General features: G+C 50.3%; 1 protein-coding gene across 2 annotated transcripts in view; it reads right to left on the reverse strand.

Moving 5' to 3' along the window:
• The window catches only part of LOC133159652 (titin-like), a 115439-nt gene that overhangs the window by 14441 nt on the left and 73432 nt on the right, over window positions 1-27566 (reverse strand). For both annotated transcript variants that reach the window (XM_061286868.1, XM_061286867.1), the window contains 17 exons: window positions 10176-27485; window positions 9795-10091; window positions 8914-9501; window positions 8523-8825; window positions 8143-8439; window positions 7758-8045; window positions 7352-7657; window positions 6914-7216; window positions 6529-6834; window positions 4685-6448; window positions 4271-4564; window positions 3902-4186; window positions 3515-3814; window positions 1261-3327; window positions 880-1182; window positions 499-804; window positions 82-372 (listed from right to left, as the gene is read on the reverse strand). In XM_061286868.1, coding sequence (XP_061142852.1) covers window positions 82-372; window positions 499-804; window positions 880-1182; window positions 1261-3327; window positions 3515-3814; window positions 3902-4186; window positions 4271-4564; window positions 4685-6448; window positions 6529-6834; window positions 6914-7216; window positions 7352-7657; window positions 7758-8045; window positions 8143-8439; window positions 8523-8825; window positions 8914-9501; window positions 9795-10091; window positions 10176-27485 — 25608 coding nt within the window. The remainder of the gene's footprint in view (window positions 1-81; window positions 373-498; window positions 805-879; window positions 1183-1260; window positions 3328-3514; window positions 3815-3901; window positions 4187-4270; window positions 4565-4684; window positions 6449-6528; window positions 6835-6913; window positions 7217-7351; window positions 7658-7757; window positions 8046-8142; window positions 8440-8522; window positions 8826-8913; window positions 9502-9794; window positions 10092-10175; window positions 27486-27566) is intronic.

Consider the following 27566-nt stretch of genomic DNA (forward strand, 5'->3'; position numbering starts at 1 on the left):
CTAGAAACAGTCATTGTGTCATCAGTCGTTTTCTCGTCTCACAAGGAGTTTGATTGGAGAACAGAGTGCAGGGATACTCACCGAGTACTTTGACGTTGACTTCAGCAGTCTTTGTTCCACTCACGTTCCTAACAGTGAGAATATACCTTCCGGTATCATCTCTGTCACAGAACTTGACGATAGCCATTGCCCGGTTGGATGTGTATTGCAGATGGTACTTCTCGCATAACTCGAGTTCCCTGTTGCCCTTGGACCAGGAAGCTTTGGGCTCAGGCCTGCCACCCACGGCAGCGTCCAGAACCAGATCTGAGCCAGCTCTCACCGTGACAACTTCAGACAGTAGTTTGCCGTCGAGGTGAGCCTTTGGAGGTTCTGTCGCACAATATAAGGGCATTGACACAAGTTGCATCTGCACGGTGGTCAGCCCGGGCATTTGTCACATAGTATCTGACATTGAATCGCTGGCTTGTTTTTGCACAAATAATCAAAGTAGCTTACCAAAGTCAGTCTTGCACTGCACAGAGCCAGTGGAATCTGATGGGGTGCTGAAGACTTGGTTGGCATTCTTGGCAATGACTCTGAACTCGTAGGGTTCTCCTTCTCCCAGGGCGGTAACAGTGTAGAAAGTATCCGTCACGTTTGTGTAATTACACTTCAGCCAACGGCCCTCGCCAGTCAAAGTGTATGGCTTTCGTTCAATGACGTATCCTACGATTGGACTGCCACCGTCATTGAGCGGAGCCAACCATTTGAGCGACACTGTGGTCCTGGTTACATTTGTCACTTCTGGCTTACTCGGTGGATCTAAAAACAAAGACGTGAAGTCGTATCGGTCATAGGTCGGAAGCGGTCAATATTTGCGTGGCAAGCGTTACTCACCGACAGGGTTTTGGGCGACTGCTCCTTTAGAGGCTTCGCTGGCCTTGCTCAGACCAGCACTGTTCATCGCATAAACTCGGAACTGGTACTCTAGACCTTCGACGAGGTCTTCCACCTTATGAAAGCACTCAAAGCACGGAATCTTGTTCTCCCTTACCCACAGAATGTTATTTCTCTCTTTCTTCTCGATCCAGTAACCTGTCACCTTGCTGCCGCCATCGTGATAGGGCTCCTCCCATTTCAAGGTCATTGTGTTGGCAAAGATATTAAAGACACATGGCCTTGTTGGTGCTCCAGGAGGTGCTACAACAGTCAAACGTGAATTCTCTTAGCGACTCACGACTTTTACCAGTGTCTTGCCAATTTAGAAATTGTACTTACTGTAAGGATGCTCTGCGACGACGGTCTGAGACTCAGTCGGCTTGCTGATGCCAAATCTATTCTCGGCAGAGACCCTGAAGGTGTATTGCATGTACTTTGTCAGATGACTGACATGCAGAGACGTGCGCTTCACGCTGGAGTTGATCAGTTGCCAGGCACTGGAACCAGATTCACGCTTCTCCACGATGTAGTTGGTTATGTCGGTGCCGCCGTCATCCTCTGGCGCATCCCAGTTAACGACACAGGATTGGGAGGTGATATTTGAAATTTCGACAGGCCCCGTCGGAGGGTTGGGTCTACCGATGACGTTGACGTCTATAGTAAAGGTCTTGGTTCCGGCAACATTCTCCAGGGTCAGGTAGTATTTTCCTCCATCACCCCTCATGGCATCCTTGACTGATATGCTCGTTCTGTCTTTCGTTACTTGAATTGAAACTCTTTCAGAGTTCTTCAACCTCATCTCCTCCAGCCTCCAGGCTACCTTGGGAGCAGGTCGCCCGCTAATAGGAACATCAATTGTGAAGCTACTGCCAGAGCTGCATGTGATCAGCTGATCGGTGATCTCACTGAGATCAGCTGCCGGTTCAATGTGAGGCTCTTTGACCAACACCCGGGCTGGATTTTCCCGGGGCCTGCTGAGTCCGGACTCATTCTTGGCTTTCACACGGAAGTGATACTCGTGGCCCTTGTTGAGCTTATCGACCACGTAGGAGAGGTTCTTGGTGTTGCCAACCACAAACCATTTATCCGTCCCACTCGCCCTGGCCTCGATGATATAACTCTGGATACGGCTTCCGCCGTCATGCTCCGGCTTCAGCCAGCTCAGTGACACCGAGCTGTCTGTTGTGTCTACAATGTCCACTCTCTTAGGTGGCGCTGGCTCGGCAGTGGCGACGACAGGCTCTGTCATCTCCAATGCTTCGCCGACACCGTGCTGGTTCTCTGCAGAGACCCTGAAGAAGTACGGCACTCCCTCCAGGAGATCCTGGATTTTCATGATATTCTGAGTGCATTTTCCCCCAGACTGTGTCCAAGCGCGACGGGTCGCCTCGCGTCTCTCCACAATGTAGTGTTGGATTCGCGCTCCGCCGTCATTGAGCGGAGGCTGCCACGCAAGGGTGACTGAGCCTCTGGACACCTCGTGGAAGGCTAAAGCCTCAGGAGCTCCGGGAGTGTCCATGACCTTCAGGGTGAAAGTCATGGACTCGCTACCGCTGCTGTTATCCAAGTTAACAGTGTATTTGCCTGTATCGTTCCTCGAGCAGTTTTCAATATGTAGAGTACTGCTGCCCTCTGCAGTTATGACCTCGGACATCACACCCACTTCTCCTTCTTCTTTCAGCCAGGTGGCGACAGGAACTGGCTTTCCCCTGAATTGTACACTTAGTTTCACTGAACCTCCAGCCTTGACAACATGTGTTTGCTTGAAGGAGGCATCAATATCAACCATTGGCGGTGTGAGTCTGTCAACCGCCTGAGCCGGTTCTAGAGTTGCCATGTCCTCGCCTCTTCCGACTTGATTTACAGCGGCAACGCGGAACTTGTACGCAACCCCCGTTTGTAGACCAGTCACCGTGTACTCTGTTTCGGCCACGAGCTCTTCATTGACTCTATGCCAGTCGAGTTCATTTGCTTTAACCATCTCGACGATGTATCCCAGGATATCAGAACCTCCGTCATCTGCAGGCTTGCTCCATTCCAGACTGATAGAGGTATTTGTGGAGTCGGACACACAGACCACGGATGGAGCGCATGGGATGTCCTTTGGTTCGACAGCTTTGATGGGCAAGGAGATGTTGCTCGGAGAACCAATGCCGGCATCATTCACAGCCATCACCTGGAACTCGTACTCCATATTCTCACTGAGATGAGAAACCCTGTGAGCACATTCGGTGATGGGTTTCTTTGAAAGCACCTTGTAGAACCGGACAGTCTTCTTCTCTCGTTTTTCCAGTATATAATGTTGGATGGGGTTTCCTCCGTCTGATGTTGGAGGAGTCCAGGCCAAAGTTATGCTTTCCCCTGTGACCTCGGTGGCATCCGGAGTGCCTGGAGAATCGGGGGTACCTGGGAGGAAATTGTGAATGCAAATATGTCAAGACCAGAATTAAGGATGAACACGCAGAGCAGAGCTTTCAATCGCAACGGCCAATCATTTTCTCTTCTTTCCGGATTTTAACCTTTCGGGTAGTGTGTTTGTATGTTCAATCCCAAAAAAAAAAGATTTGGTCAAAATGTCATTCTTTTGACTTACTGTATTGCAGCTGTGCAATAATAGGGCAGGATTCCAACGGTCTGCCAACACCAAACTTGTTGACAGCTGACACCCTGAATTGGTACTCGTTGATCTTTACGAGTTTGGTTGCAGTAAGCGTGCACTCGTGACAGTCATCAGACACTAATGCCCAAGAGATTTTGGATGTTTCCCTCTTCTCAATGATGTAATGTGAAATTTCCGAGCAGCCATTGTTCTCTGGCGGATTCCAGGAGAGGGTACATCTGCCCTCTGAGATGTTGCTAAACACGATGGGTCCTACTGGTTCTCCAGGTGTGTCTGCATCACATATGAAAGTCGAAGTTAGAGGTAATACATCGATCGCTTGTGAATATACTACTATAATGTACAGAAACGACGACACACCTTGTACTTGAACCAGAAGATTCTCCTTCTTGCTGCCCGATCCATTAGTCGCTTCGACGGTGTAGAGACCGCGGTGGGTACGGTCAGCATCTCTGATGAAAAGAGTGCTGTATCCAGGAGCGGTGATAATATTCATCATCCTTTGCGTGATTTCTACGCCGTCTCTGTACCAGATCACTTTGGGAACAGGGCGCCCGGTGATCGCCACGTTCACCCTGATGTTGTCACCTGCTTTGACAGTCAAACCCTCAAAATACTCCGGGCCAAATTCAATGTGCGGAGCAGCTGGTTTAGAAAAAAAGGTATTCCACAATAAATGCATCATCATCATCATCATCTCATCACTCTCGCTGGCTTATCTTCACTTACCATTCTCGCTTCTGACCACAATCAAACCAGACGAGTTGGACGGGGGACTGACGACACCGATGGCATTTCTGGCAATCACCCTGAACTCATAGCGCTCGTTCATTGTCAGACCAGTCACAGTGTGCTTGCAGTCGTGGACATCAGTCAAGTTGGCCTTGAACCAACGACCGTGACCTTGTCGTTTCTCAATGTTGTAGCCAGTGATCTTACTGCCGCCGTCACGTTTGGGCGCATCCCACTTCAGCGTGATCGAGTCACTCGTCACGTCAGTGTAGTCGGGCTGGCCTGGAGGATCTGAAAGACAAAATCCAGTTCATAATTAGTCTCCCAAAGGATCCTTGTGAAGAGGTTATTGGTCGACGAATAAGTTTAGCTACATGATGTAGGCCTATGGACAGAGTCGGCGGCACTCACCAACGGGACTGACGGCCATGACGGGCTTGCTTTCATCACTCATCCGGCTGGAGCCGGCATCATTCTGTGCGTACACTCTGAACGAGTACTCGAGGCCTTCGATGAGACCCAGGATCCTGTAATCGGTTCCTCTGATGAGCACTAGGTTCACCTTCTGCCACATGATGCTGTTCTTTTCCCTCTTCTCCACATGGAAGCCCTGGATGGGTGTACCGCCATCATAGAGAGGCTTCTCCCACTGGATTGTCATGCCGTCGTTGGTGACGTTATACACAACAGGCCTGCCTGGTGGGCCTGGGGGCCTGAATTGGTGCTTGGCAATCACCATCTGTGAGACCAGGGGCTCACTGACACCGTACCTGTTCTCAGCACACACTCTAAACTGGTATTGGACACCCTTGACCAGGTTGGGCACTTGGAACTGAGTTCCCTCCACCCTGGAACAAGCCATCTTCCAGTCAGGCTGAGAGGTGTCACGCTTCTCGACAGTATAGCAGCTGACGTCTCCGCCGCCGTCGTCATTGGGCTCATCCCAAGAGATCATGATGCTTTCCGCTCTGACTTCATCAAGGCGGATGGGTCCGAGGGGCTTCGATGGGGGTCCGAGGGTAATGACGTGGATGTGGAAGGACTTTCTGTTGATTTTGTTGTCAAGAGTAAGTGTGAATTTACCCTCATTCTCTTTCTTCACACTCTTTATCATTAGCGTCACTTTGTTGGCTGTCTTCTTGAAGCGGATTTGATCGCTTTCCTTCAGAGGAAGGTTGTCCTTCAGCCAAGAGACTGACGGCTTGGGTTTACCTACGTAGGGCAGCTCAATGTGGACATTGTGCCCTAAGCGAACACAGATTCTTCCATCCGGGTAGTCTGCGAGGCTCGCTTCGGGTGTGATAACATAGTCGATGACCTTGATTGGACCTATCTTCACAAAGTCACCCTGACCCTTCTCATTACGGGCGGCAACTCTGAAGAACACGTCGGAGTGCTCCTTAAGTTTTTGCACCTCAAACTCGCAGTGTCGGCCCGTTCCTCCAAGTGTCCAGTCTTCGCCCGCGGCTTTCTTCTCAACGATGTAGTCGGAGATGATGCTGCCGCCGTCGTAATCAGGCTTAAGCCACTGCAGGGTGACTGAGGTCTTGGAGGAATCCTTCATCGAAACACATTTGACTGGACCGGGAGTCTCTGCAGCCTTGACGGGTTCAAGTGTTTCACATGGTTCACCGACACCATTCTCATTCTCTGCGAGTACGCGGAAAAAGTACAATGTCTTTTCAGAGAGATCTTCAATCGTGTAGGTAGTGTCGACGCATTTGCTTGTGACTGCAGAGTATGATCTCTTTGAAGAGTCCCTCTTCTCTACAATGTAGTTTGTGATTTCAGCACCGCCATCGAGGAGTGGCGTTTCCCAGCAAAGAGTGACTCTTCCCCGGGTTACGTTTTTCAGTGTCAGGTTCCTGCACTGAGCTGGACGGTCCTGGACCTTCACAGACAAGGTTAGCGTCTTGGGGTCTCCTACGCCATTCGCAATCTTGACCGTATATTTTCCAGTGTCGAGCTTGGTGACATCACGCATGACGAGAACTGCGGTGGTGTCCGAATGGTGGAATTCATAAGAGGGGTTGTTGTCGATACATAAATCCCCTTTGCTCCAAGAAGCGTCGGGTGATGGTCGACCCTTCAAAGGAACAGAGAGCTCCACATCCTTGCCAGCCTTCACAATGTAGTGAGTTCTCACGGCCACATCTGAGTCAATCTGGGCTTCCTCTGTGTAAACGATATCACGGTCATTTCACAACAAACAAACAAAAAGGAAATACATTTCTCAAGTCTGCAATGTCACTTACCCAAGATATCTTTAGCCTGTACAGGCTCAGTCATCTGCAGAGGTTCCCCACGGCCCGCGCAGTTGACAGCAGAAACTCGGAAAAAGTAGTTCACGTCCGGCTGTAAGTCGTGTACAGTATATTCCGTCATCTTGACCTCTCCCTTTGAAGTAACCATGGTCCAATTCTCCTCTCCCTCCACCAGCTTCTCCACCATGTAGCAGGTCACCTCACTGCCTCCATCCCATTCTGGCTTGGACCAGCCCAAAGTGATGGAGGTCTTTGTGGAATCCATCACCTTCAGCTTGCAAGGCTCATCTGGAGCATCTGTGAGCCAAATGAATTGATGGGCACAGGTGGTCCTCGATTGACATTTTGGAAGCAGCCAGCGTCTGGGATCACTTACCAACGGGATCTGCAGCCTTATAGAAGTCGGATCCGTCAGAGAAGGGTCCTTCTCCAGCCTTGTTAATGGCACAGACGCGATACTGGTACTCGTTTCCTTCGGTGAGATGGTAGACAGTCTGCTTGTGGTCTGGAACGGGGTCTTTGTAAACTCGGATCCAGCGCAAACTCTTCCTGTCACGTCTCTCCAAGTAGTAGCCAGTAACTGTGCTTCCGCCGTCCACACCTGGACTTTCCCATTCGACCACCATAGAAGTCTTGGTGATGATGGTCACCTCAGGCGTATGTGGCTGTCCCGGAGTGACTGATGGAAATGCACAAAGAACAGATGTGTGAAACCTTTGTCCCTTGTGATCGGGGACAGGAAAACGAGCAAGAGTTCTGCATATACTTGACGACAAAAGCTAAAGTGAAAATAAGCCTGAATTCCAGAGCTTACCAAAGGCATTCTTTGCAACAACGGCCTCTGACTCGAGTGGCTCTCCCACGCCAAACTTGTTAACAGCCATGACCCGGAACACGTATTCGTTTCCTCGCACCAGTTTGCCGACGGAGATGTACGTCTGCTCGTGCCGCTCAGAGACTGTCGACCAGACCACTCTGCTGGTTTCACGCCTCTCCACGATGTAGTGCGTCACCTTGGAACCTCCGTTGTCGGCCTCACACACAGGCTCCCAGCGGAGGATGATTCTGTCTGCTGTGATGAGGTTAAAATTAATGCTGCCGGCCGGCGGTCCGGGTTTGTCTGAGGAGACACGATAAGGCGCCATCATTCAACAAACACAACTGAGACACGGGAGGAAACTTTTCAACGTGAGAAAAGGAAGCGAAATTCGTCAAAATACCGAGGATTTCGACCGCAACCGTAGCTGTCGCTGAGCCAAACGCGTTTTTGATCTTTATCTCATACAAGCCAGTGTGTCGGCGGGTCGCATCCTTGATCAGGATGGCTGACGAGTCGGTTGTGTTTTCCACACACAAGGAAGAAGAAGCGACAAGCTCCTTTCCGTTTTTGAGCCACTCGATGCTTGGCTGAGGTTTGGCAATGATTCCTACTCTGATTTTAACTGACGTTCCGGCTTTATACTGAACCACATCCAAATACTCTGGAGGAAGATCAATGGCCGGAGCACCTGCACAAGAGAATACGGATCACATTTTCAATGCCTTGCGCTTTTCTTAACGCGCCCAATCACAGCCATACGAGAAGGAATGAAAATGAGCACTCACCGTGCGCGTCGATACAAGTGACCGGGCCAGCAATAAGAGAAGGGTTACTGACAGAGCCGACAGCATTCTTTGCATACACCCTGAACTCGTAAGACTCGTCCTGGTTCAGCCCAGACACCGTGAAGCCCATCTCAAGGATATTTGTGAAGTTAGCCTTCACCCATCTGCCACTGGCGGCGTCCCTCCTCTCCACACTATAGCCGGCGATCTTACTGCCGCCATCATATGGGGGCCGCTGCCAGGACAGGCTGACTGAGTTCTTTGTGACTTCGGTGACGTGGACATTTGCAGGAGGCTCTGTAGTTAGAGATGTCAGAGGAGCGCCAAGTCACATCGATGTCAACGGAAGCTCCGACTATAAGACTGAGAGCGCCACTTACCACACGCATCAATCGCCAGCACCTCTTCAGACGTCTTGCTCATCTTTCCAATGCCAGCGGCATTTTCAGCTGCCACCTTGAACTCGTAGATGAGACCCGGGCAGATGTTGGTGACCCGAAACTGGTTTCCTGGTATTGCTGTTTTGTTGATCTTTTGCCAGAGGATACTGCTCCTTTCCTTCATCTGAAGATGATACCCGGTCACGGGATTCCCGCCGTCGCTCACCGGTTCATTCCAGCAGACAGTCAAGTTATCCCTACACACAAAACTAACCCAAGGGGTGGATGGAGGTCCAGGGACGGCTGGAATTAAAGCGACAGCATATTAGTCGATGGTACGTTTGAGTTCATTGGCCAACCGCGACAAACGAACAAAGCCACATTGACTTACTGAATGGAAGCTTGATCATAACTGACTTGCTGTCAATGTGGTCGCTGACACCGTAGCGGTTCTGAGCCTTAATTCTGAAATGATACTCCTCCCCCTTGGTCAGTTTCATCACTTTGATTTCACTTCTTGCAACGTTAGTTGACGCCTCTGTCCAGGTAGGAGTGCTAGTTTCCCGTTTCAGGACGACGTAATTGGTAACAGGGCTGCCACCATCGTACTCTGGAGGATCCCATTTCAAGAACACTGTCGTCTCTCCAACCGCTCCAATCACCACAGGTCCGACCGGGGGTCCAGGTCTATCCAGCACAACAAAGTTCATGAAGATCTTGGCGGCACCGCCGGGGTTTGAGGCGGTTACTTCGTATTTCCCAGCGTCGCTTGCTGCGCTTTCATTCAGGGTAATCGTTAAGTTGTCAGGCGTGACTTCGGTCGACAGTCTTTTGGATCCCTTGATGACAACATTGTTCTTGGACAGAGTCACTTTCGGCATCGGCTTGCCAAAAAGTGGAACGTCGAAGGTAAGGTCGGAACCAGCTCTGACGTAAACTGTATTCTTGGGGTAGTTTTTCAAATCAAACTCTGGAGCCTCTGTTGAAATTCAAGCAAAATGCAAAATAAACTTGAAAGTTTAAAGTTTAAAGTTGAAAGCAAAAATAGGCTCCTTCTATGGCAAATAGTTGGCGTTTCATTCAACACGTCATCGCAGCGGTGCACGTTGAGTGCCGCATCTCGGTTCGCTGTACATTAGAAAGTATACTTTTAGATGATGATCATGATAGAGCTTTATTCATCCCACAGCGGGGAAATTTACTTGTCACAGCAGCGCATATGAGTGGAAGAATAATACGAGTGCAAGAATAAGAGATGAGAGAAAGAATTACCTTGAATTTCTTTGACGATAACCGGTACGATCATCTCCTTTGGGTCACTTAGTCCAGCGTGGTTCTCAGCTCTCACTCTGAAGTAGTACTCTGCACCTTCTCTTAGGCTTTTTATAGTGTGGCTCATGGTCCTCACTGATGCACACTTGACCCATTTGGTTTGTCCCTTCTCCAGAGCGTCAATGAGGTAAGCCTTCACCCTGCTACCACCGTCATACTCGGGACGAGTCCAGGCGATTGTCACGCTGTCTTTAGTGACATTTGCAACTCCGAGTTTCATGGGAACACTCGGCACCTCTGCGACACAAAAGTGGGCCGTAGAATGAAGTTTTTACATTTGATGAACTTGATGGAATGAGAACGGCTCGGACGGAACCTTACCTGTAATCTTTGTGCCGGCTTTTGCCTCCTGCGGTACTCCCAATCCATGTTCATTCTCTCCAACAACTCTAAAGTAATAAGTGGCTCCTTCCAGAAGCTGGTCCACTTTATACGTCAATGCGTGGCAGTTAGTGGTGACGGAAACCCAGGTCTTTTTACTCGCCTCTCGCTTTTCAACGTGGTAGGCCTTCACTGCGTCGCCACCGTCATTCTCAGGGGCTTCCCACGTGAGGGTGGCCGAGTCCCTGGTCACTGCTGAAACCTTGACATTGACTGGGGGTCCAGGAGAATCAAGAACCTTGACAACTAACGGTAATGTTGATTTTCCTAATGGCGACTCAATGCTGACACAGTATTCTCCAGAGTCATTTCTTGTTGACTTTTCGATGGTCAGTGAAGTGCTGGAGTTTGTTGAATCAATCGTTCCTCTCACCTTTAGGTCGGTGCCCTCCTTGGCCCATTCCACCGAAGGAACAGGTTTACCCTTGAATGGAACATTGAGGGTAAATGCCGTTCCGTGCTGAACCACAAGGACTTTGCGCATCTCAACATCCACATCGAATCCTGGCTCTGCAGTTCTTTCCACTGCTGCAGCCGCATCGGAGCAGCGGCTGCGCCTACTGCTTCCAACTTTGTTGATTGCTTTGACGCAGAATTCATATATTATGTCAGATTTTAGTCCAAGAACTGTGAACTCCAAGCTCTTGGTGAGAGCAATGGCCTCAACCCATCTCTGCGGTTCTGGTGACTCGGGTTCCTCCTCTTCCTCTTCTTCATATTCCCCTTCAACCTCCGCCACCGCCGTCACTGGTTTGTGGATGTACTCCCTGTATTCGACGGCGTATCCAAGGATAGGAGCACCTCCATTGTTGGTAGGTGCTTTCCAAACAACGGACACGCTGTCCTTTGTTGAATTCACGATCTTTGGCTTGGACGGAGGACTTGGAACGGCCTGAGGATCGACTGCTCTAAATGAAGCAGAGGCTTCACTCGGAGGGCTCAGACCGGCCGCATTTTCAGCATAGACCCTGAAGTCATACTCGCAACCCTTACGCAGTTTGTTTGCCATGGTGCTACATTCAGCGACTGAATCTCTATTGACACGAATCCAGCGCATGCCGGTCTTCTCCCGGCGCTCAATCACGTAGCCAGTGATTGGACTGCCTCCGTCGCTCGTCGGTTTGCACCACGTGACGGTCATTGACTCTCCAGTAATGTCAGTGGCATCGACGTTAAGAGGAGCTGTGGCAAACGTGTACGGGTCGGTGATCTTGACAGCCTCGCTCTCCAAAGCCTCACCGTTTCCGTGCTTGTTGATGGCCAAAACCCTGAAGATATATTCATTTCCCTTCAGCAGTCCCCTGACGGTCAAGTACGTTTTGGTGACGTCAGCCTTCACCAGAGTCCAGGCCAGGCGGCTGGTCTCGCGCTTCTCAACAGCATAGTGTGTGATCTCAGCACCACCGGGCTCCTGAGGTGGACCCCACGACAGAGTGCATTCCTCAGACGTGAGACCTGTAATCTGCAGAGGTCCTGCGGGGGGCCCTGATTTATCGATAATGACACAATGTATTGGCATGCTAACTGTCCCGGCCATGTTCCGTAGCATGAGTAAGTATTGACCGGAATCTCTTCTGATGCAGTCTTTCACAATCACCGAAGTAGCGGTATCTGTCGAAACAACTTGGATTCTCGCTCTTGGCACAATCTCGCTGTCGTCTTTGAACCAGGCGACGACGGGGGAAGGGCGGCCTGCGATGTCAGCGTGAACCTTTAAAGTTTCTCCGGCTTTCACAAATACAGTTTCTCTGTATTTGACATCCATCATAATTCGTGGAAGCTCCACATCATCCTTGACGGCGATCAGGCCAGTGTTGTCAGAGGGTCCGCTGAACAATCCTGCCGAGTTCTTAGCAATAACACGGAAGTCGTATTGGCTGTCCTCCGTAAGGCCCGTCACGTGGTAGCGAGTCTCGGGCACGTTGGTGAAATTGCACCTTGTCCAGCGACCTTCCGGAAGATCTCGACGTTCAACGATATAGCCAGAGATCTTGGCGCCGCCGTCATACTCTGGTTTGTCCCAACTCAAGGATACAGATGTTCTGCTTACAGCGGTGACAACGGGGATTCCCGGAGGATCACACGGATCTCTCGCCGCCACAGCCTCAGAGACCTTGCTGCATTTACCGATCCCAGCAATATTTTCAGCATAGACACGAAATTCATACATAATCCCCTCTTCTATTCCAGTGACTTTGTACTCAGAATCCTTGATCATTCCTCTGTTCATCTTGCTCCAGAGAATGCTGTCGCGCTCTTTCCGCTCAAGGTGATAGCCAAGAACAGGACTGCCCCCGTCATTGACAGGCTCGTTCCAGGTCACCACCATGTAAGACTTTTTGGCGAGCTTAACTGCTGGTGTGGAAGGGGGACCGGGTTGCTTAAAATTATACTGAGCTGTAATTGCAGGAGAATCTAAATGTGTGCTCTTTCCATAACGATTGACTGCGTAGATGCGAAATTGGTATTCTGCCCCGTGCGTCAGGCGGCTGGCTCTGTAGACCGTTCTGGCCACATTGCTCGCGGCCATTTGCCACTCTTGTGTGTTGGTATCTCTCTTCTCAACGATATAGTTACTTATGGAGCAGCCGCCATCGTAACCCGGTGGAGACCAGGAAAGCGTGATGCTGTCAGACGTCACGGCGTCAACCTTAAAGCTTGTCGGCGGACTGGGTTTATCCAGGACAACTACGCTTAGCTGTGATGTTACTGTTCCTGCGGTGTTGGCCAGGGTGATCTCATACTTTCCAACATGCTCCCTGGCAGCCTGCTTAATGAGCATCTTGGACGACGTCTCCATGTTTAAAATTGTAACCAGAGAAGTTTGCTTCACGGGAAGACCGTCCCTCTTCCACGAAACAACGGGCTTAGGTCTGCCTCTCACTGGAACCTCAACAGCCAGGTCATCTCCAGCCTTCACGCTGTATGTTGTGAATAGTAGGTTGGCAGAGGGCTCGATGGCCGTGTCCTTTGCGTGCACAGGCAAACCGAGCTCCTTGGGCTCACTCTTTCCTTTCTCGTTGATTGCGACGACTCTGAAGAGGTAAGTTTCGTTGGGAGTCAGATTTGGAATGGTAGCCTCTGTCACCTTGACTGTGCAAGCTGTACCCCATTTTCCACCACTCTTGGGCTTGAACTCCACATTGTAGCAGATGACTTTACTGCCGCCATCGTGTGCAGGTTTGCCCCACGAGAGCAAAACGCTGCTTTTGGTCACATCGACGATGGTTACATTGTTTGGCGGCATGGGTACCTCTGAAACTTTAGTTTCTCTGCTTTCAACCGTCAGCCCTTGGCCGTATTTATTAACAGCACAAACTCTGAAGTAGAAAATGCCACCCTCGGGCAACTCTTCAATCTTAAAAGTGTTTGCCGTGCAGTTGCTGGTAACAGTCGTGTAGGCCTTACGGACAGACTCCCTCTTCTCAACGATGTAGTTGGTGATTTTAGACCCACCGTCAGTGAGCGGCGTATCCCAGACAAGCGTCGCTGAATCCTTTTTGAGATCCTTCACACTGAGGTTCTGCGGTGCACTCGGTGTATCCAAAATCCGCACGGAGACAACGGCACACTTTGAACCGCTGCTGTTCTCCAAGGTGAGTGAGTATTTGCCACTGTCCCAGCGGTTAGCATTGTCAATGACAACCATAGTGTATGAGCTGGTGGTGTCGATGACAGCGCGGTCTGTGAGAGCACCATCCATTTTTTCCCATTTTACAGTGGGATCTGGCCTTCCTCTGATGGTGACAAACAAACGCAACGTACCACCAGCACGCACAGACACCACCTTCCTGAGATCAGCATCAAGCTCAATCTCCGGTGCTTCCTCCCTGTCCACAGCAACCACCGTGCCATGGACGTAAGCGGCCTCACCCACACCCTCGGAGTTGATGGCGCAGACACGGAACTGATATTCTTCCAATTCCTTTAAGTCCGTGACAGTAAGTTGAGTAGCCTGAATACCAGAGGGTGGCGTACACGTGGCCCACTCTTTTTCAACCGGTCTGTCTACTGTCGGGGCGACTTCTACCTCCTCTGTCGATTTTGGTACTGGCGTATACTCTCGCATTTCAACTACGTAGCCCTTGATATAGGCGCCCCCGTCAAAGTCGGGCTTTCCCCAGGAGAGTGAGACAGAGGACTTTGTGTAGTCTGTCACCTTGGGGTGGTGCGGGGGTCCTGGGGGCTTTGTGGCATCACAGGCTCTGTAAAGAAGCGACAGTTCACTGAGGTCTCCGATTCCTGCCTCATTCTCGGCTGCGACGCGGAACTCATAAAAGTGGTCGGCCATCAGTCCCGTCACTTGGAAGTGAGCGTCTCTCAGTTTTTGTCGGTTGCACTTTGTCCAGCGGACACTGTCTTTGTCACGTTTTTCTAGGTGGTAGCCTGCGATATCTGCCCCGCCAGTCTGCTCTGGGGCTGACCATGACAGAACCATTGAATCCTTAGTGATCCGACTTGCCTCCGGTGTTCCAGGAGCACCAGGGGGTTTGTATGGATTGCGGGCAACGATGGGCTCACTCTCGAGACAATCGCCGAGGCCGTATTTGTTGACAGCCCTGACTCGTAAAATGTATTCATTCCCGGTGAGCAGGTTTGTTAATTCGCAATACAGACTGCAGACATTGGCGGCAGCCACCGTCCATGATAAACTGCTGGTCTCCCGCTTCTCCACAACATAGTGAGTGATATTGGCACCTCCGTCCAGGGATGGCTCGGACCAGGCAAGGGTGCATCTGTCAGCCATGATTCCTGTGACCTTCAAGGGTCCTGTGGGTTTTCCTGGTTTGTCAAGGACTTTGACTGTGACTGGGAAGGTTTTTGTACCACCCAGGTTTTTGAGCACAAGTTCATAGTGCCCGCTGTCCAATTTGTTCACGTCCTTAACGGTCAGAGCAGTGCATTTGGGAGTGCTCTTCACTTCAATGCGCAGAGCTCTGTCCATTTCCTTGCCTTCCTTGAACCAGAGCACGTCAGGAACTGGTTTTCCATGGATGTCGGCATCGAGAGTTAAATGTTCCCCAGCATTGACCACGACGACGTCTTTGTATTTGGGGTCCATTGAGGCCCTTGGTGGCTCAATTTCATCCGTAGCAGTTATAGGTCCAGAGCTGTCGGAGGGCTCGCTGAAGACGCCGGCTGCATTTCTGGCGATAACCCTGAATTCATATTGCTCATTCTCCGTCAGACCGCTGATGTTATATTCCGTCTCCGTGATATTTGTAAAGTTCTCTCTGACCCAACGCCTATCGGGTGAGGCAAGGTCTTTTTTTTCTACAATGTAGCCATTGACTTTGCTGCCGCCGTCATACTGAGGCTTTGTCCAACGAATCTTAATCAAGTTTCTAGAAATGACGACAGCCTCTGGAGTGCCAGGGGGGTCGCATGGATCACGTGCGACAAATGACTCTGAGGCTTTACTGCACCTGCCCATGCTAACAATATTTTCAGCATAAACCCTGAACTCGTATCCAATTCCTTCTTCGAGATTACAGATCTTGAACTGAGTATTGGTGATGAGTGTCTTGTTCAATTTGTTCCATAGGATACTGCTTCTCTCTTTGCTCTCAAGATGGTAACCAATAACAGCGGTTCCACCGTCATTGACTGGCTCATTCCATTCAATGACCATCATCTCCTTGGTTGCAGATTTAACATACGGTGTCCCAGGAGGGCCTGGTGGCTTATATGGGTATTGGACAACAATAGCCTTGGAGTCTAAAGGAGGGCCTTTTCCATATCGGTTTTCTGCAATGACCCTAAACTGGTATTCCACGCCCGTCTTCAGCTTGGTCACTTTGAAAGCTGTCCTAGCTAGCTGCAGGGTGACCGACTGCCACGTATTGCCTGTGGTTTCTCGCTTTTCTACGATATAATGTTTCACCTGGCATCCGCCCTTGTACTCTGGGGGATCCCACGAGAGGTGGACAAAAGTGTTACTCACCTCGACAACTTTAAGTGGACCAGTCGGTGGACCTGGCTTATCGAGAATAATGACATCCATGTGAGCGATAAATGTGCCGGCGGCGTTGTTGGCTGTGATGGAGTACTTTCCAAAGTCCTCTTTGCACGCTTCAGATATCTGGATCCCCGTTGTTGCGAGCGTGTTCACCACATTGACTCTGGAGGTCACCTTCAGCAGTTGACCATCCTTTGCCCAGGTGACCTTGGGTTTGGGCCTGCCAAGTATAGGAAAAGTCAGGCTCAGGTCTTTTCCTGCCAACACACTATAAGTGTTGAACTGCATCTTAATGCTTGGCTCCAAGGTCATGTCACTGGCAACAACGGGTGTCACGAGTGCCTTTGGCTCACTCTTTCCCTTCTCGTTGTAAGCAATGATACGGAACAGATATTCCATTCCGTTTGTGAGGCCTGTGACCGTGCCTTCGCATGTCTTTGTGTTCATAGCAACACCCCACTTCTCCGTACCCTTGGGCTGCATCTCAATAAGGTAGCCACCAATCCTGCTACCTCCATCATGCTCAGGTTTTTCCCAGGCCAATGACACACTGGCTTTGGTGACGTCGACAAGGGAGATGTTCCCGACAGGAAGCGGTACCTCGGACGCCTTTGAAGCTGACTTTGTTTCGTTTGCCTGGCCGACGCCATATTCATTCTCAGCCATGACTCTGAAGTAGTACATAGCACCCTCTATCAAGTTCTCAACCTTGAATGTTGTCTTTGTACATTTGCTTGAGACGTTTGCGTAAGCCTTCCTGGTGGATTCACGTTTGTCAATGACATAGTGCTTGATTTTAGAACCTCCATCGATTAGTGGCGCATCCCAATCAAGAGTGACTGAGTCCTTCTTAATATCTTTCACTACAAGATTTTGCGGAGCTCCTGGCGTATCAAGGACTTTAAGGGTAACAAACTCTGACACAGACCCACTGCTGTTAGTCAGGGTTAGAGTGTATTTTCCTGAATCCCATTTGTCACACGAGTCAATGGACAGTTGTGTGAAGGTCAGACTCTTTTCGACCAATGCCTTTTCACTCAGGTTTGCGTCACCCTTCAGCCACTTAATCTCGGGTGTCGGCCTGCCCTTGAATGGGACATGGATCCTAACCGATCCACCGGCCTTCACGGATATGCCCTTCCTCAATTCAGAATCCAAGTGGATCTGTGGGGGTTCATGCCTTTCTTCTGGTTTCGCGGTTCCCGAGAGAACGGCTGGCTCGCCAACTCCGACTTTGTTCAGAGCGCACACCTGGATTTTATACTCCTGACCCTCTGTCAGTTTGTGAATCTCATATTTGCTGACACGCAAGCCAGTGGGGGGTGTAACCATGGTCCATTCTTCTTCCTCAGCCTTGCAGACTTCAACAATATATCCTTGAATGGCGCTACCGCCGTCAGACAGCGGCTTGCCCCACGACACAGTGATTGAGCTCTGTGTCGAATCGACGACGTTGACATATGCAGGGGACCCGGGTTTGTACTTGGGGTCGCATGCCTTGTAGTAAGAGCTGGGCAGACTGGGCTCTCCCAAGCCGACAACATTCTCAGCAGCCACTCTGAACTCGTACTCGTGGCCGGTGGTTAGCCCAGTGACTCTGAAGGAAAGGTCGGTGATTTTCTGTCTGTTGCATCTGGTCCATTTCACTCCCGCTCGATCCTTCTTTTCAACAACGTAACTTAAAATTTCACTGCCACCGTCAGACTCCGGGGAAGTCCAAGTAACACTCATCCCATCATGAGTAATGTTGGTCACATCCTCAATGTGAGGTGGACCAGGAAGAACAAAAGGAATCTTCATGATGGCCGCGCCAGATTCCAGTGGGCTGCTAGTGCCGTAACTGTTGACCGCCATAACACGGAACATGTACTCACTGCCTTCCAACAAGTTGGTGACTTTGTAACACGTGCTAGTGCAGCTAGAAGAAACAACAGTCCAAGCTAGACGGCTCGTCTCTCTTCTTTCAATGATGTAATGCGTGATGGGGCTTCCTCCGTCGTGTAAAGGAGCGTGCCACACTAATGAGCATCTATCCTCAGCTACCCCGGCGACGTGAAGGGGTCCTTCGCAGGGGCTCGGTCTGTCCAAGACCAACACTCTGAACGGCACGGTTTCAGTGCCCGCTTCGTTTGCTAGCCGTAGCGTGTACATTCCGCCGTCTGTTCTCACAGAATCTTTAATGACTGCCATAGCGTGGGTTTCTGTGTTTTTCAAGGCAATTCTGAGTGTATTCTCAATTGAAACATCATCCTTGAACCACTGCATTGCTGGCAGTGGTTTGCCACGAACATCTGCGTCCAGTTTGAATGTCTCCCCAGCATTGATGACAATGGTCTTGGTGAACGCAGGGTCAACAGAGAAGTTGGGCGCCTCGATCCTGTCGCTGGCGGTGACTGGTCCGCTGCTGTACGATGGCTTGCTGACAGTGCCGACGGCATTTTTGGCTATGACTCTAAACTCGTACTGGGAATTTTCTGTGAGGCCAGTGGCAGTGAACTGGGTCTCAATCACATTAGTGAAGTTTGCCCTCACCCAACGGCCTTCTGGCAAATCACGCCTTTCCACGAGGTAGCCGGTTATATTACTGCCACCGTCGTATTCTGGTTTGGTCCACTGGATAACAATGGCATCTTTGGTCACATGGATAGCTTCTGGCGTACCAGGAGGATCACATGGATCTCTGGCCACGCAACCCTCTGAAACCTTACTGGACCGTCCCGTGCCTACAATATTTTCAGCGTACACCCGGTATTCGTACTCTATGCCTTCCTCTAAGGGATAGCTCTTGTAATAAGTCTCACAAATGAGTGTCTTGTTGATTTTGACCCACAGAATACTATTCCTCTCTTTTCTTTCAAGATGATAGCCGAGGACCGGACTGCCTCCGTCCGAGATGGGCTCGTGCCACTCCACAATCTGGTGATCTCTTGAGAGCGAAGAGATGAACGGCGTGCCCGGTGGGCCCGGTTCTCTGTACGGGTATTGAGCAACAACAGCAGAGGAATCGAGGCCGTGACTCTTTCCGTACCGGTTCTGAGCAATGATTCTGAACTGGTACTCGGCTCCAGTCTTCAGTCTTGGCACTTTGATTGTGGTTCTGGCACAGTTATTGTTGACGTTTTCCCAAGTTGTTGTTACGGTCTCTCTCTTCTGCACGATGTAGTTTGAAATCTGACAACCACCATTGTGTTTTGGTGGATCCCATGATATAGTCACGCTCTGTGTTGTAATCTCATCAAATCTCACTGGGCCAGTTGGGGGCCCAGGCTTGTCAAGTACTATGACTTCAACGGTGGCTTCTTTCTTTCCGGCAGAGTTAGCGGCATGAACGCTGTACATGCCTCCATCGTCACCAGCCGCCTCCTTAATGCTCAGAATTGTTTGAGTCTGAGTGTTCTGAATGTTCACTCTGCTAGTGAAGTTCAAAGGCGCTCCATCTTTGGTCCACGCTATTGTTGGTTTGGGGCGTCCAAAGATTGGCACTTCAACCTTTAGGTCTTTACCGACATGGACGCTGTAGCTGCTAAAGGTAGGGCGCACATCGGGCTCAAACGTCAAGTTCTTTGTCACGACGTGGCTAGAGAGGACTCTGGGGTCACTTTTGCCCTTGTCATTTATTGCTGTAACTCGGAACAGATATTCCTCCCCTGGGTTGAGATTGGAAACGGTCGTCTCCATTGTTTTGTACGTGTTGACACGAGACCACTTCTCCTGTCCCTTAAGCTGTACCTCGAGCAAGTACTGGATGACTCTGCTGCCGCCATCGTATTCCGGATGTTCCCAGGCTAAAGAGATGCTTGTATTTGTTTGATCGGTAACAGTCAAGCTCCTGGGAGCCTGTGGCACCTCTGAGACCTTAAGCGGATCGACTGTTACTGCAGGTAGACCGATACCGTGTGCATTCTCAGCAAGGACTCTAAAGTAATAACTGCAACCCTCCTGGAGTGGCTCAATCTTCCACGAAAGAGCATGGCAATTTGTGACCACGGCAGCATACGTTTTGCGGGTGCTCTCCCTTTTTTCCACAATATAGTTTTTGATTTTGGAACCACCGTCTAAAAGAGGTACTTCCCAGGCAAGTGTCACGGCTTGGTTTGTAATTTCTTTCACCGTCAGATTAATAGGGGCGCTCGGTGTATCAAGAACCCGGACGACGACAAATGCAGATTTGGTTCCACTGGAATTCTCTGCAGTGATCGTGTATTTCCCGCTATCAGCTCTGCTCATCTGGTCAATTACAAGGGCTGTGTAACTGCTGGTGACTTCAACTTGAGCCTTCTCCTTGAGTGGAGCATCATCTTTGTCCCACTTGATACTGGGCGTGGGTCTTCCCTTGATTGGAATAAAGAGTCGAAGTGAAAGTCCCGCCTTAATCGTGACAATCTTTCTCAGTTCTGGGTCGATGTCAAGGTCCGGTTCATCTGCTCTGTCTTGGGCAACGACCATCCCGGGAACGTCGGCATGTTCGCCAACCCCGACCTTGTTGCTCGCACACACTCTAAATTTATAAGCCTGATTTTCTTTCAGGTTTACAACCTCAAATTTGGTCTTCTTGACACCTGTTGGCGGCGTGCACATGATCCAACCTTCCGCAGGCACCTCAGCAGCTGGGGCTTCAGTCTGAGCCTCACCACCTGCGACTCGCTCTGTGGCAATGCAGTACTCAATGATGTATCCCTGTATCTCCGATCCACCGTCACAGATAGGTTTGTTCCACGACAGGAATATCGATGATCTCGTTGTGTCTGTAACTCGAGGGTTCTGTGGCGGGCCAGGCCTGAAGACCGGATCGAGGGCTTTGTAGAATACCGTTGGCGACGTAGGCTCACCGATGCCCACAGAATTCTCTGCTGCAACCCTGAATTCATAACTGTGGCTTTCCAGAAGACCCGTGGCCTTGAATGTCAAATCCAACACAGCTTGCCTGTTGCATCGAGTCCACCGTACACCTTCTTTATCATGCTTTTCAATGATATATGTGGTGATAGGACTGCCTCCATTCTCACTGGGACCCTCCCATGTGAGCACCATTGAATCCTTTTTCACTTCTGCAACCTCTAAGCTTTTGGGTGAACCAGGGATTGTGTAAGGATCTGCAATCATCACCGGTTCAGATGCAAGCGGAACACCACTACCATACTCGTTTACAGCATGGACTCTGAAGATGTATTCATTCCCTTCCAGAAGTTTTGTAACCTTGTGGCAGGTGTTCGGCACTTTTGGATCCACGACAGTCCAAACGAGTCTACTTGTTTCTCTCCTCTCGACGACGTAGTGCGATATTTTGCTACCGCCGTCTTGTATCGGTGCTTTCCATGAAAGGCAACATTGGTCTTTTGTTATATCTGTTACAGTAAGAGGTCCCTGTGGTTCTCCAGGTTTATCCAAAATGACCACATTCACCTGTACGGACTTTTCTCCTCCTGGATTTTTCAACAGCAGAGTATAGGCACCTCCGTCGGCGAGTTTTGCTTCCTTGACAGTGACACAGGCGTGGGTTGCTGTGTTCTTAACCTCTCTGTGTATTGTGCTTCCAATTTCCTGCTCTCCTTTCAGCCAAGTGATAGAGGGCGCTGGTTTGCCATGGACGTCTGCGTCAATCTTAAAATGGTCTCCTGCTTTGACCGCGATCGTCTGCGCGTACTCGAGATCAATGCTGATACGAGGGGGCTCAATCTCATCCCTTGCAGTGATGGGCCCAGTGCTGTAAGAGGGGAGACTGAAAACACCAGAAGCATTTCTTGCAATAATGCGGAACTCATACTGGTTATCCTGCACCAGTCCAGTTGCAACATATTCCGTCTCGATGACATTCGTGAAGTTTGCCTTCGACCAGCGGCCTTCGGGGAGCTCTTTTTTTTCCACCGTGTAGCCTGTGATCTTGGCGCCGCCGTCATACGCTGGCTTGGTCCATGTGATGTGAACCAAATCCCTGGTAATCCTGGTTGCCTCAGGTGTACCTGGAGGGTCACAAGGATCTCTGGCGACATGACCTTCTGACACTTTGCTGGCTTTGCCAATGCCAACAATGTTTTCAGCATAAACTCTGTACTCGTATTCCATTAGTGGTTCCAAGCCTGTGGTCTTGAACGACTGGTCTGTAATAAGTGACTTGTTCAGTTTGACCCAGAGGATGCTGGTCCTTTCCTTGCGCTCCAGATGGTAGCCCAAGATGGCGCTACCTCCGTCATTTACAGGCTCATTCCATGTCACAGTCATGCTGTCCTTTGTGCACATTGCAATGGAGGGTGTCGCTGGTGGTCCTGGGAGCTTGTACGGATATTGGGCTACAATAGACTCTGACAAGAGCGCCGGACCTTTCCCGTATCGGTTTTCCGCTGTGATTCTAAATTGATATTCGGCGCCACTTTTCAGTCGGGCTGCTTTAACTTTGGTCCTTGCGAGCTTTGGGGACACCATCGTCCAGTTAGTTGTGGACGTGTCTCTCTTTTCCACAATGTAGTTTTTGATTGTGCAACCGCCGTCATACTCTGGCGGGTTCCAGCAAAGAGTCACACTGTCAGAAGTGACCTCCTCAACCTTAACTGGACCACCGGGCTGACCAGGTTTGTCCAGTACGACAATGCCGATGTCTGCCGTTGCCTCCCCCGCTGTGTTGCCAACGGTAACGTGATAATGTCCAAAGTCATCTTTGGAAGCCTCTTTTATGCTTAGGTTTAACATTGCTTCTGTTGCACCAAAGTTGACTCTGGTTGTTCTCTTAAGCGGCTGGCCGTCTTTGAGCCAGGAGACGGCCGCTTTGGGACGGGCGACGTACGGAACCTCGACTGTCAGATCCTCACCTGCCAACACGCTGAACGTGTTGAACAACATTTTGACGACGGGTGAAATGACGAGATCTTTCACAATGACAGGGACGCCAATTTGACGAGGGTCACTTGTTCCTTTCTCGTTTCTCGCTGCTACACGGAACATGTATTCTTCACCTGCATTGAGGCCGCCGACGCAAGCTTCCGTTTCTTTCACGATCACCGCCTGTGTCCATTTATCTACGCCTTTGGGTTGGACCTCTACAACATAGCACCCGACTCTGCTTCCGCCGTCGTGCTCTGGCTTTTCCCACGACAGTGTGACACTATTCTTAGTAACATCTTTCAGACTGATTTTACCAGGGGGTTGGGGCTTCTCAGACACTTTAACGGACTCGCCAGTCTCAACTGGCAGACCGATGCCATATTCGTTCTCTGCCAAAACTCTGAAGTAATAGTTGCATCCTTCGAGGAGCGGCTCGACAGTAAAGGTGGTGTGATGGCACATGGTGCTGACCGTAGCGTAAGCCTTTCTTGTGGACTCGCGCTTTTCAACAATGTAGTTCTTAACCTTAGATCCACCATCGTTTGATGGCGGATCCCAAGTGAGAGTGACAGACTGTTTTGTTACAGCGTCAATCTTTAGATTCTGTGGCGCACTTGGCGTGTCGAGCACCCTGACCTGGACCGTGACTGTCTTGGAACCGCAGCTGTTCTCAATTGTGAGGTGATACTTTCCAGTGTCAAATCTATTGACATTTCCAATGACAAGGGATGTGTAGGATGTCGTGGTGTCAATAGTGGCTCTCTCGATGGGTTGGCCATCCTCTTTGGTCCAATTAGCCTGGGGAGGGGGTCTGCCTCTGATCGGAACAAACAGTCTAAGTGTGCAGCAAGCTCGGAGGGTGATCACCTTGCAAAGTTCTGCGTCCAAATCGAGGTCTGGGGGCAGGAGTCTGTCCTCAGCCTTGGCGTTGCCAGGTATGGATGTAGGTTCCCCAATTCCCTCCCCATTTACAGCCGAGATTTTGATTTTATACTCCCGACCCTCAGTTAGGTTGACAATGGTGAAGGAGGTTGCAAGTAGTCCTTCCTTGGGGGTCACAATTGTCCACTCCTCCTCTTCCTCCTCCTTGTCAGATGTGATGCAGTCCTCAACAATGTAACCGGTGATGTCAGAGCCACCATCATAGGATGGTTTGTTCCAGGCCACAGTAACAGATGACCTGGTCGTGTCCAGGATCCTGGGGTTGCACGGAGGCCCAGGTTTGTACAATGCGTCACTGGCCTTGTAGAATGGACTGGAAAGGCTTGGGGCACTGAGGCCAGCAGCATTCTCTGCAATAATCCTAAATTCATATTCGTGTCCAACAATAAGACCTGTTGCCTTGAATTGCAGATCTTTGACCTTCTTCTTGTTGCACTTGACCCAGCGGAGGCCTGCCCGGTCTTTCCTCTCAACGATGTAATTTGTGATTGGTGTCCCACCATCACTCTTTGGCACCTGCCACATAATGACCATTGAATCTTTGGTGACAGCGGTGACCTGGGGATTCTGAGGCACATCCGGAACCGTGTATGGGTTGTCGGCAATAATGGGCTCAGAATCGAGAGGTTCGCCATTGCCGTATTTGTTCACCGCCATCACTCTGAAGATGTACTCGTTTCCTTTTAGAAGCTTTGTCACCTTGTATTCCGTAACCTGGATGTCTGAGGAAACATTGGTCCAGACAAGTCTGCTAGATTCCCGCTTCTCAATGACGTATCCTTCAATCTTTGCACCGCCGTCATCGAGAGGCGGGGCCCACGTTAGGAAGCAGTTGTCAGCCGTGACATTCGATACCCGAAGAGGTCCGACTGGTGGGCCGGGTCTGTCCAGTACTTTCACTCTAAAGATGTGCTTGCAAAATCCACCTACATTTGTGGCAGTCAGAACAAATTCGCCTCCGTCCGATCTGATGGAATCTTTGTTGCTCAGTATAGTTGTCAGTTCATTGAACTTCACGTCCAGTTTCAGTGTGTTCTCAACCTCTTTCTCATTCTTGGTCCAAACCATGGATGGGGTTGGTTGGCCTGCAATGTCTGCTTCAAGCTTGAAGGACTCTCCTGCCTTCAGCAAAAGCACATCCTTAAAGATGGCGTCCACCATGATGCGTGGCTCAACGATGCTGTCCTTGCATGTAATAGGGTCCGAGGGCTCAGACGGTGCACTTACAGCTCCTGCTGAGTTTCTGGCCATGACACGGAACTCATAAGATGCATCTTGTGTCAATCCACTGACGGTGAATGCTGTCTCAATGATGTTCGTGAAGTTTGCTCTGATCCAGCGACCGGCGGGGAGTTCTCTCTTCTCCACTGTGTAGCCAGTAATTTTGAACCCGCCGTCATAGTTGGGCTTTGACCACTTGATGGTGATGACATTTTTGGAAATAAAAACAGGCATAGGCTGACCTGGGGGATCCACAGGGTCCAAGGCCATTATTGCTTCGGAAGCTTTGCTGGGCTTGCCGATTCCAGCCATGTTCTCTGCCATAACGCGGAACTCATAGGCGGCTCCATCATCAAGGCCTGTCGATTTCAGTACGTTTCCTTTCACCAGACCTTTGCTGATTTTTTGCCACATAATGCTGCTTCGTTCTTTCCTCTCAATGTGGTACCCGATGACTTCATTGCCACCATCAGAAACGGGTTCATTCCAGCCAATTGTTATGGAGTCTTTGGTGAACGCCACCACATGGGGTGTGCCCGGTGGTCCGGGAACTTTGAACGGATAGGCAGCCACTACTGATTCTGAGGTTATGGGAGGTCCTACGCCATACCGATTCTTCGCCTTAACCCTGAACTGGTACTCTGAGCCAGTCGTCAAACGGTTGGCTTTAAACATAGTACGAATAGCAGTGGAAGTTAGTTCTGTCCAAGTCTGCGTGGTGGTGTCTCTGATCTCAACCACGTAATTAGTAATTGGAACACCCCCGTCATTCTCTGGAGCGTCCCATGCAAAGATGCAGTAGTTACGAGAAATTTCGTTGATTGTAATTGGCCCTTTGGGTGGCCCCGGAACATCGTGGACTTTGACAAAGATGTTTTCCACCACACTGCCAACTATGTTCTTTCCTGTCATGGTATACACTCCGCTGTCTGCTCGGGCACATTCATTGATGGCGAGGATGACAGTTGCAGCAGTCGTCTCCACGTTAATCCTCTGGGTGAGCTTCAAGGCGGTGCCGTCCTTCTGCCAAGTGACCACTGGCCTGGGACGGCCCATTGTGGGAATTTCAACCTTGATGTCGTCTCCAGCTTTTGCGATTACGGTTGACTGACATACACTGCGCAGATCAAACTCTGGCAGGGAGGTCGACTCCTTGACAACAATAGACTTGCTCTCCCGTGGGGCACTTCTTCCCGATTGGTTGACTGCCATCACGCGGAAGGTGTACTCTTCATTCTCATTGAGATTCCTCACAGTGAAGTCCATGTTCTTGAGGCTTGTTACGTGGGCCCATTGATCAGTTCCTCTCTTCTGGGCTTCGAGGACATATCCGGTCAGCCTGCTTCCACCGTCGTGCTTGGGTTTGGTCCAAGCCAGACTCACAGAGTTCTTGGTGACATCAGTTGGAATTACGCTTTCCGGAGCACTTGGGGCCTGGGAGGCACGGAGGGGGTCGGGCGTTTCGACCGCTTCGCCGACACCAAACTCGTTCTCGGCAGACACTCTGAAGTAGTACTCGCAGCCTTCGCACAGATCACTAATTTTGACTGAAGTCGTCGGACAGGTCGTGACAACAGTGGCAAAAGCCTTACGAGTTGATTCCCTCTTCTCAACAATGTAGTTTGTGATCTTGGCGCCACCATCAATGAGAGGCATCTCCCACCAAAGGACAATTGATTCTTTATCGATTTGGACTGGTTTCAGGTTGAGAGGAGGCCCAGGTGAATCCAGAACTCTCACATGAATATTTGCTGTCTTTTTTCCAGCGGCATTTTCGAGGGTAAGCTCATATTTACCGCCATCATTCCTTGCACTTTCTGGAATGACCAACATTGTAAATGACTCAGTACTGTCAATGACAGCACGTGGCACAGGACTGCCCTCCTTGGTCCAGGTGACTGTCGGTGTAGGGCGCCCTTTGATGGGCACAAAGAGGCGAATGGAGCAACCAGCCCTGACAACAAGAGTTCTCCTTAGTTCCATGTCCAGTTCCAAATCAGGTTCAGCTGCACGCTCCACTACCTCAACCAGTTCCTGAGTTTCTGTGGGTTCACCTGTGCCCTTAGCATTTACTGCACTAATTCTGAAGTGGTACTTGCTTGCATTTTCAAGCCCAGGAACAACAAACTCTGTGATTTTCAGCGTAGACGATGGCGTGTCCTTAACCCACTCCTCTGTTCCTTCCTTTCTATGCTCGATTACATAGCCAGTGATGTTGAGACCGCCGTTATCCAGGGGTTTCCCCCAGTTGAGAGTGGCAGTGGTCTTGGTAGTGTCTGTAGCCCTTGGATTTACTGGCGGTCCAGGGACATCTGCCAATAACATAAAGCCTGGTTTAAGTGCACACATTAGACTATATCATCCACGCACATCGTTTTTAGAGGCACTTTTGT

The sequence above is a fragment of the Syngnathus typhle genome, linkage group LG9 (assembly GCF_033458585.1).
Source record: "Syngnathus typhle isolate RoL2023-S1 ecotype Sweden linkage group LG9, RoL_Styp_1.0, whole genome shotgun sequence".
Lineage (NCBI taxonomy): Eukaryota > Metazoa > Chordata > Actinopteri > Syngnathiformes > Syngnathidae > Syngnathus > Syngnathus typhle.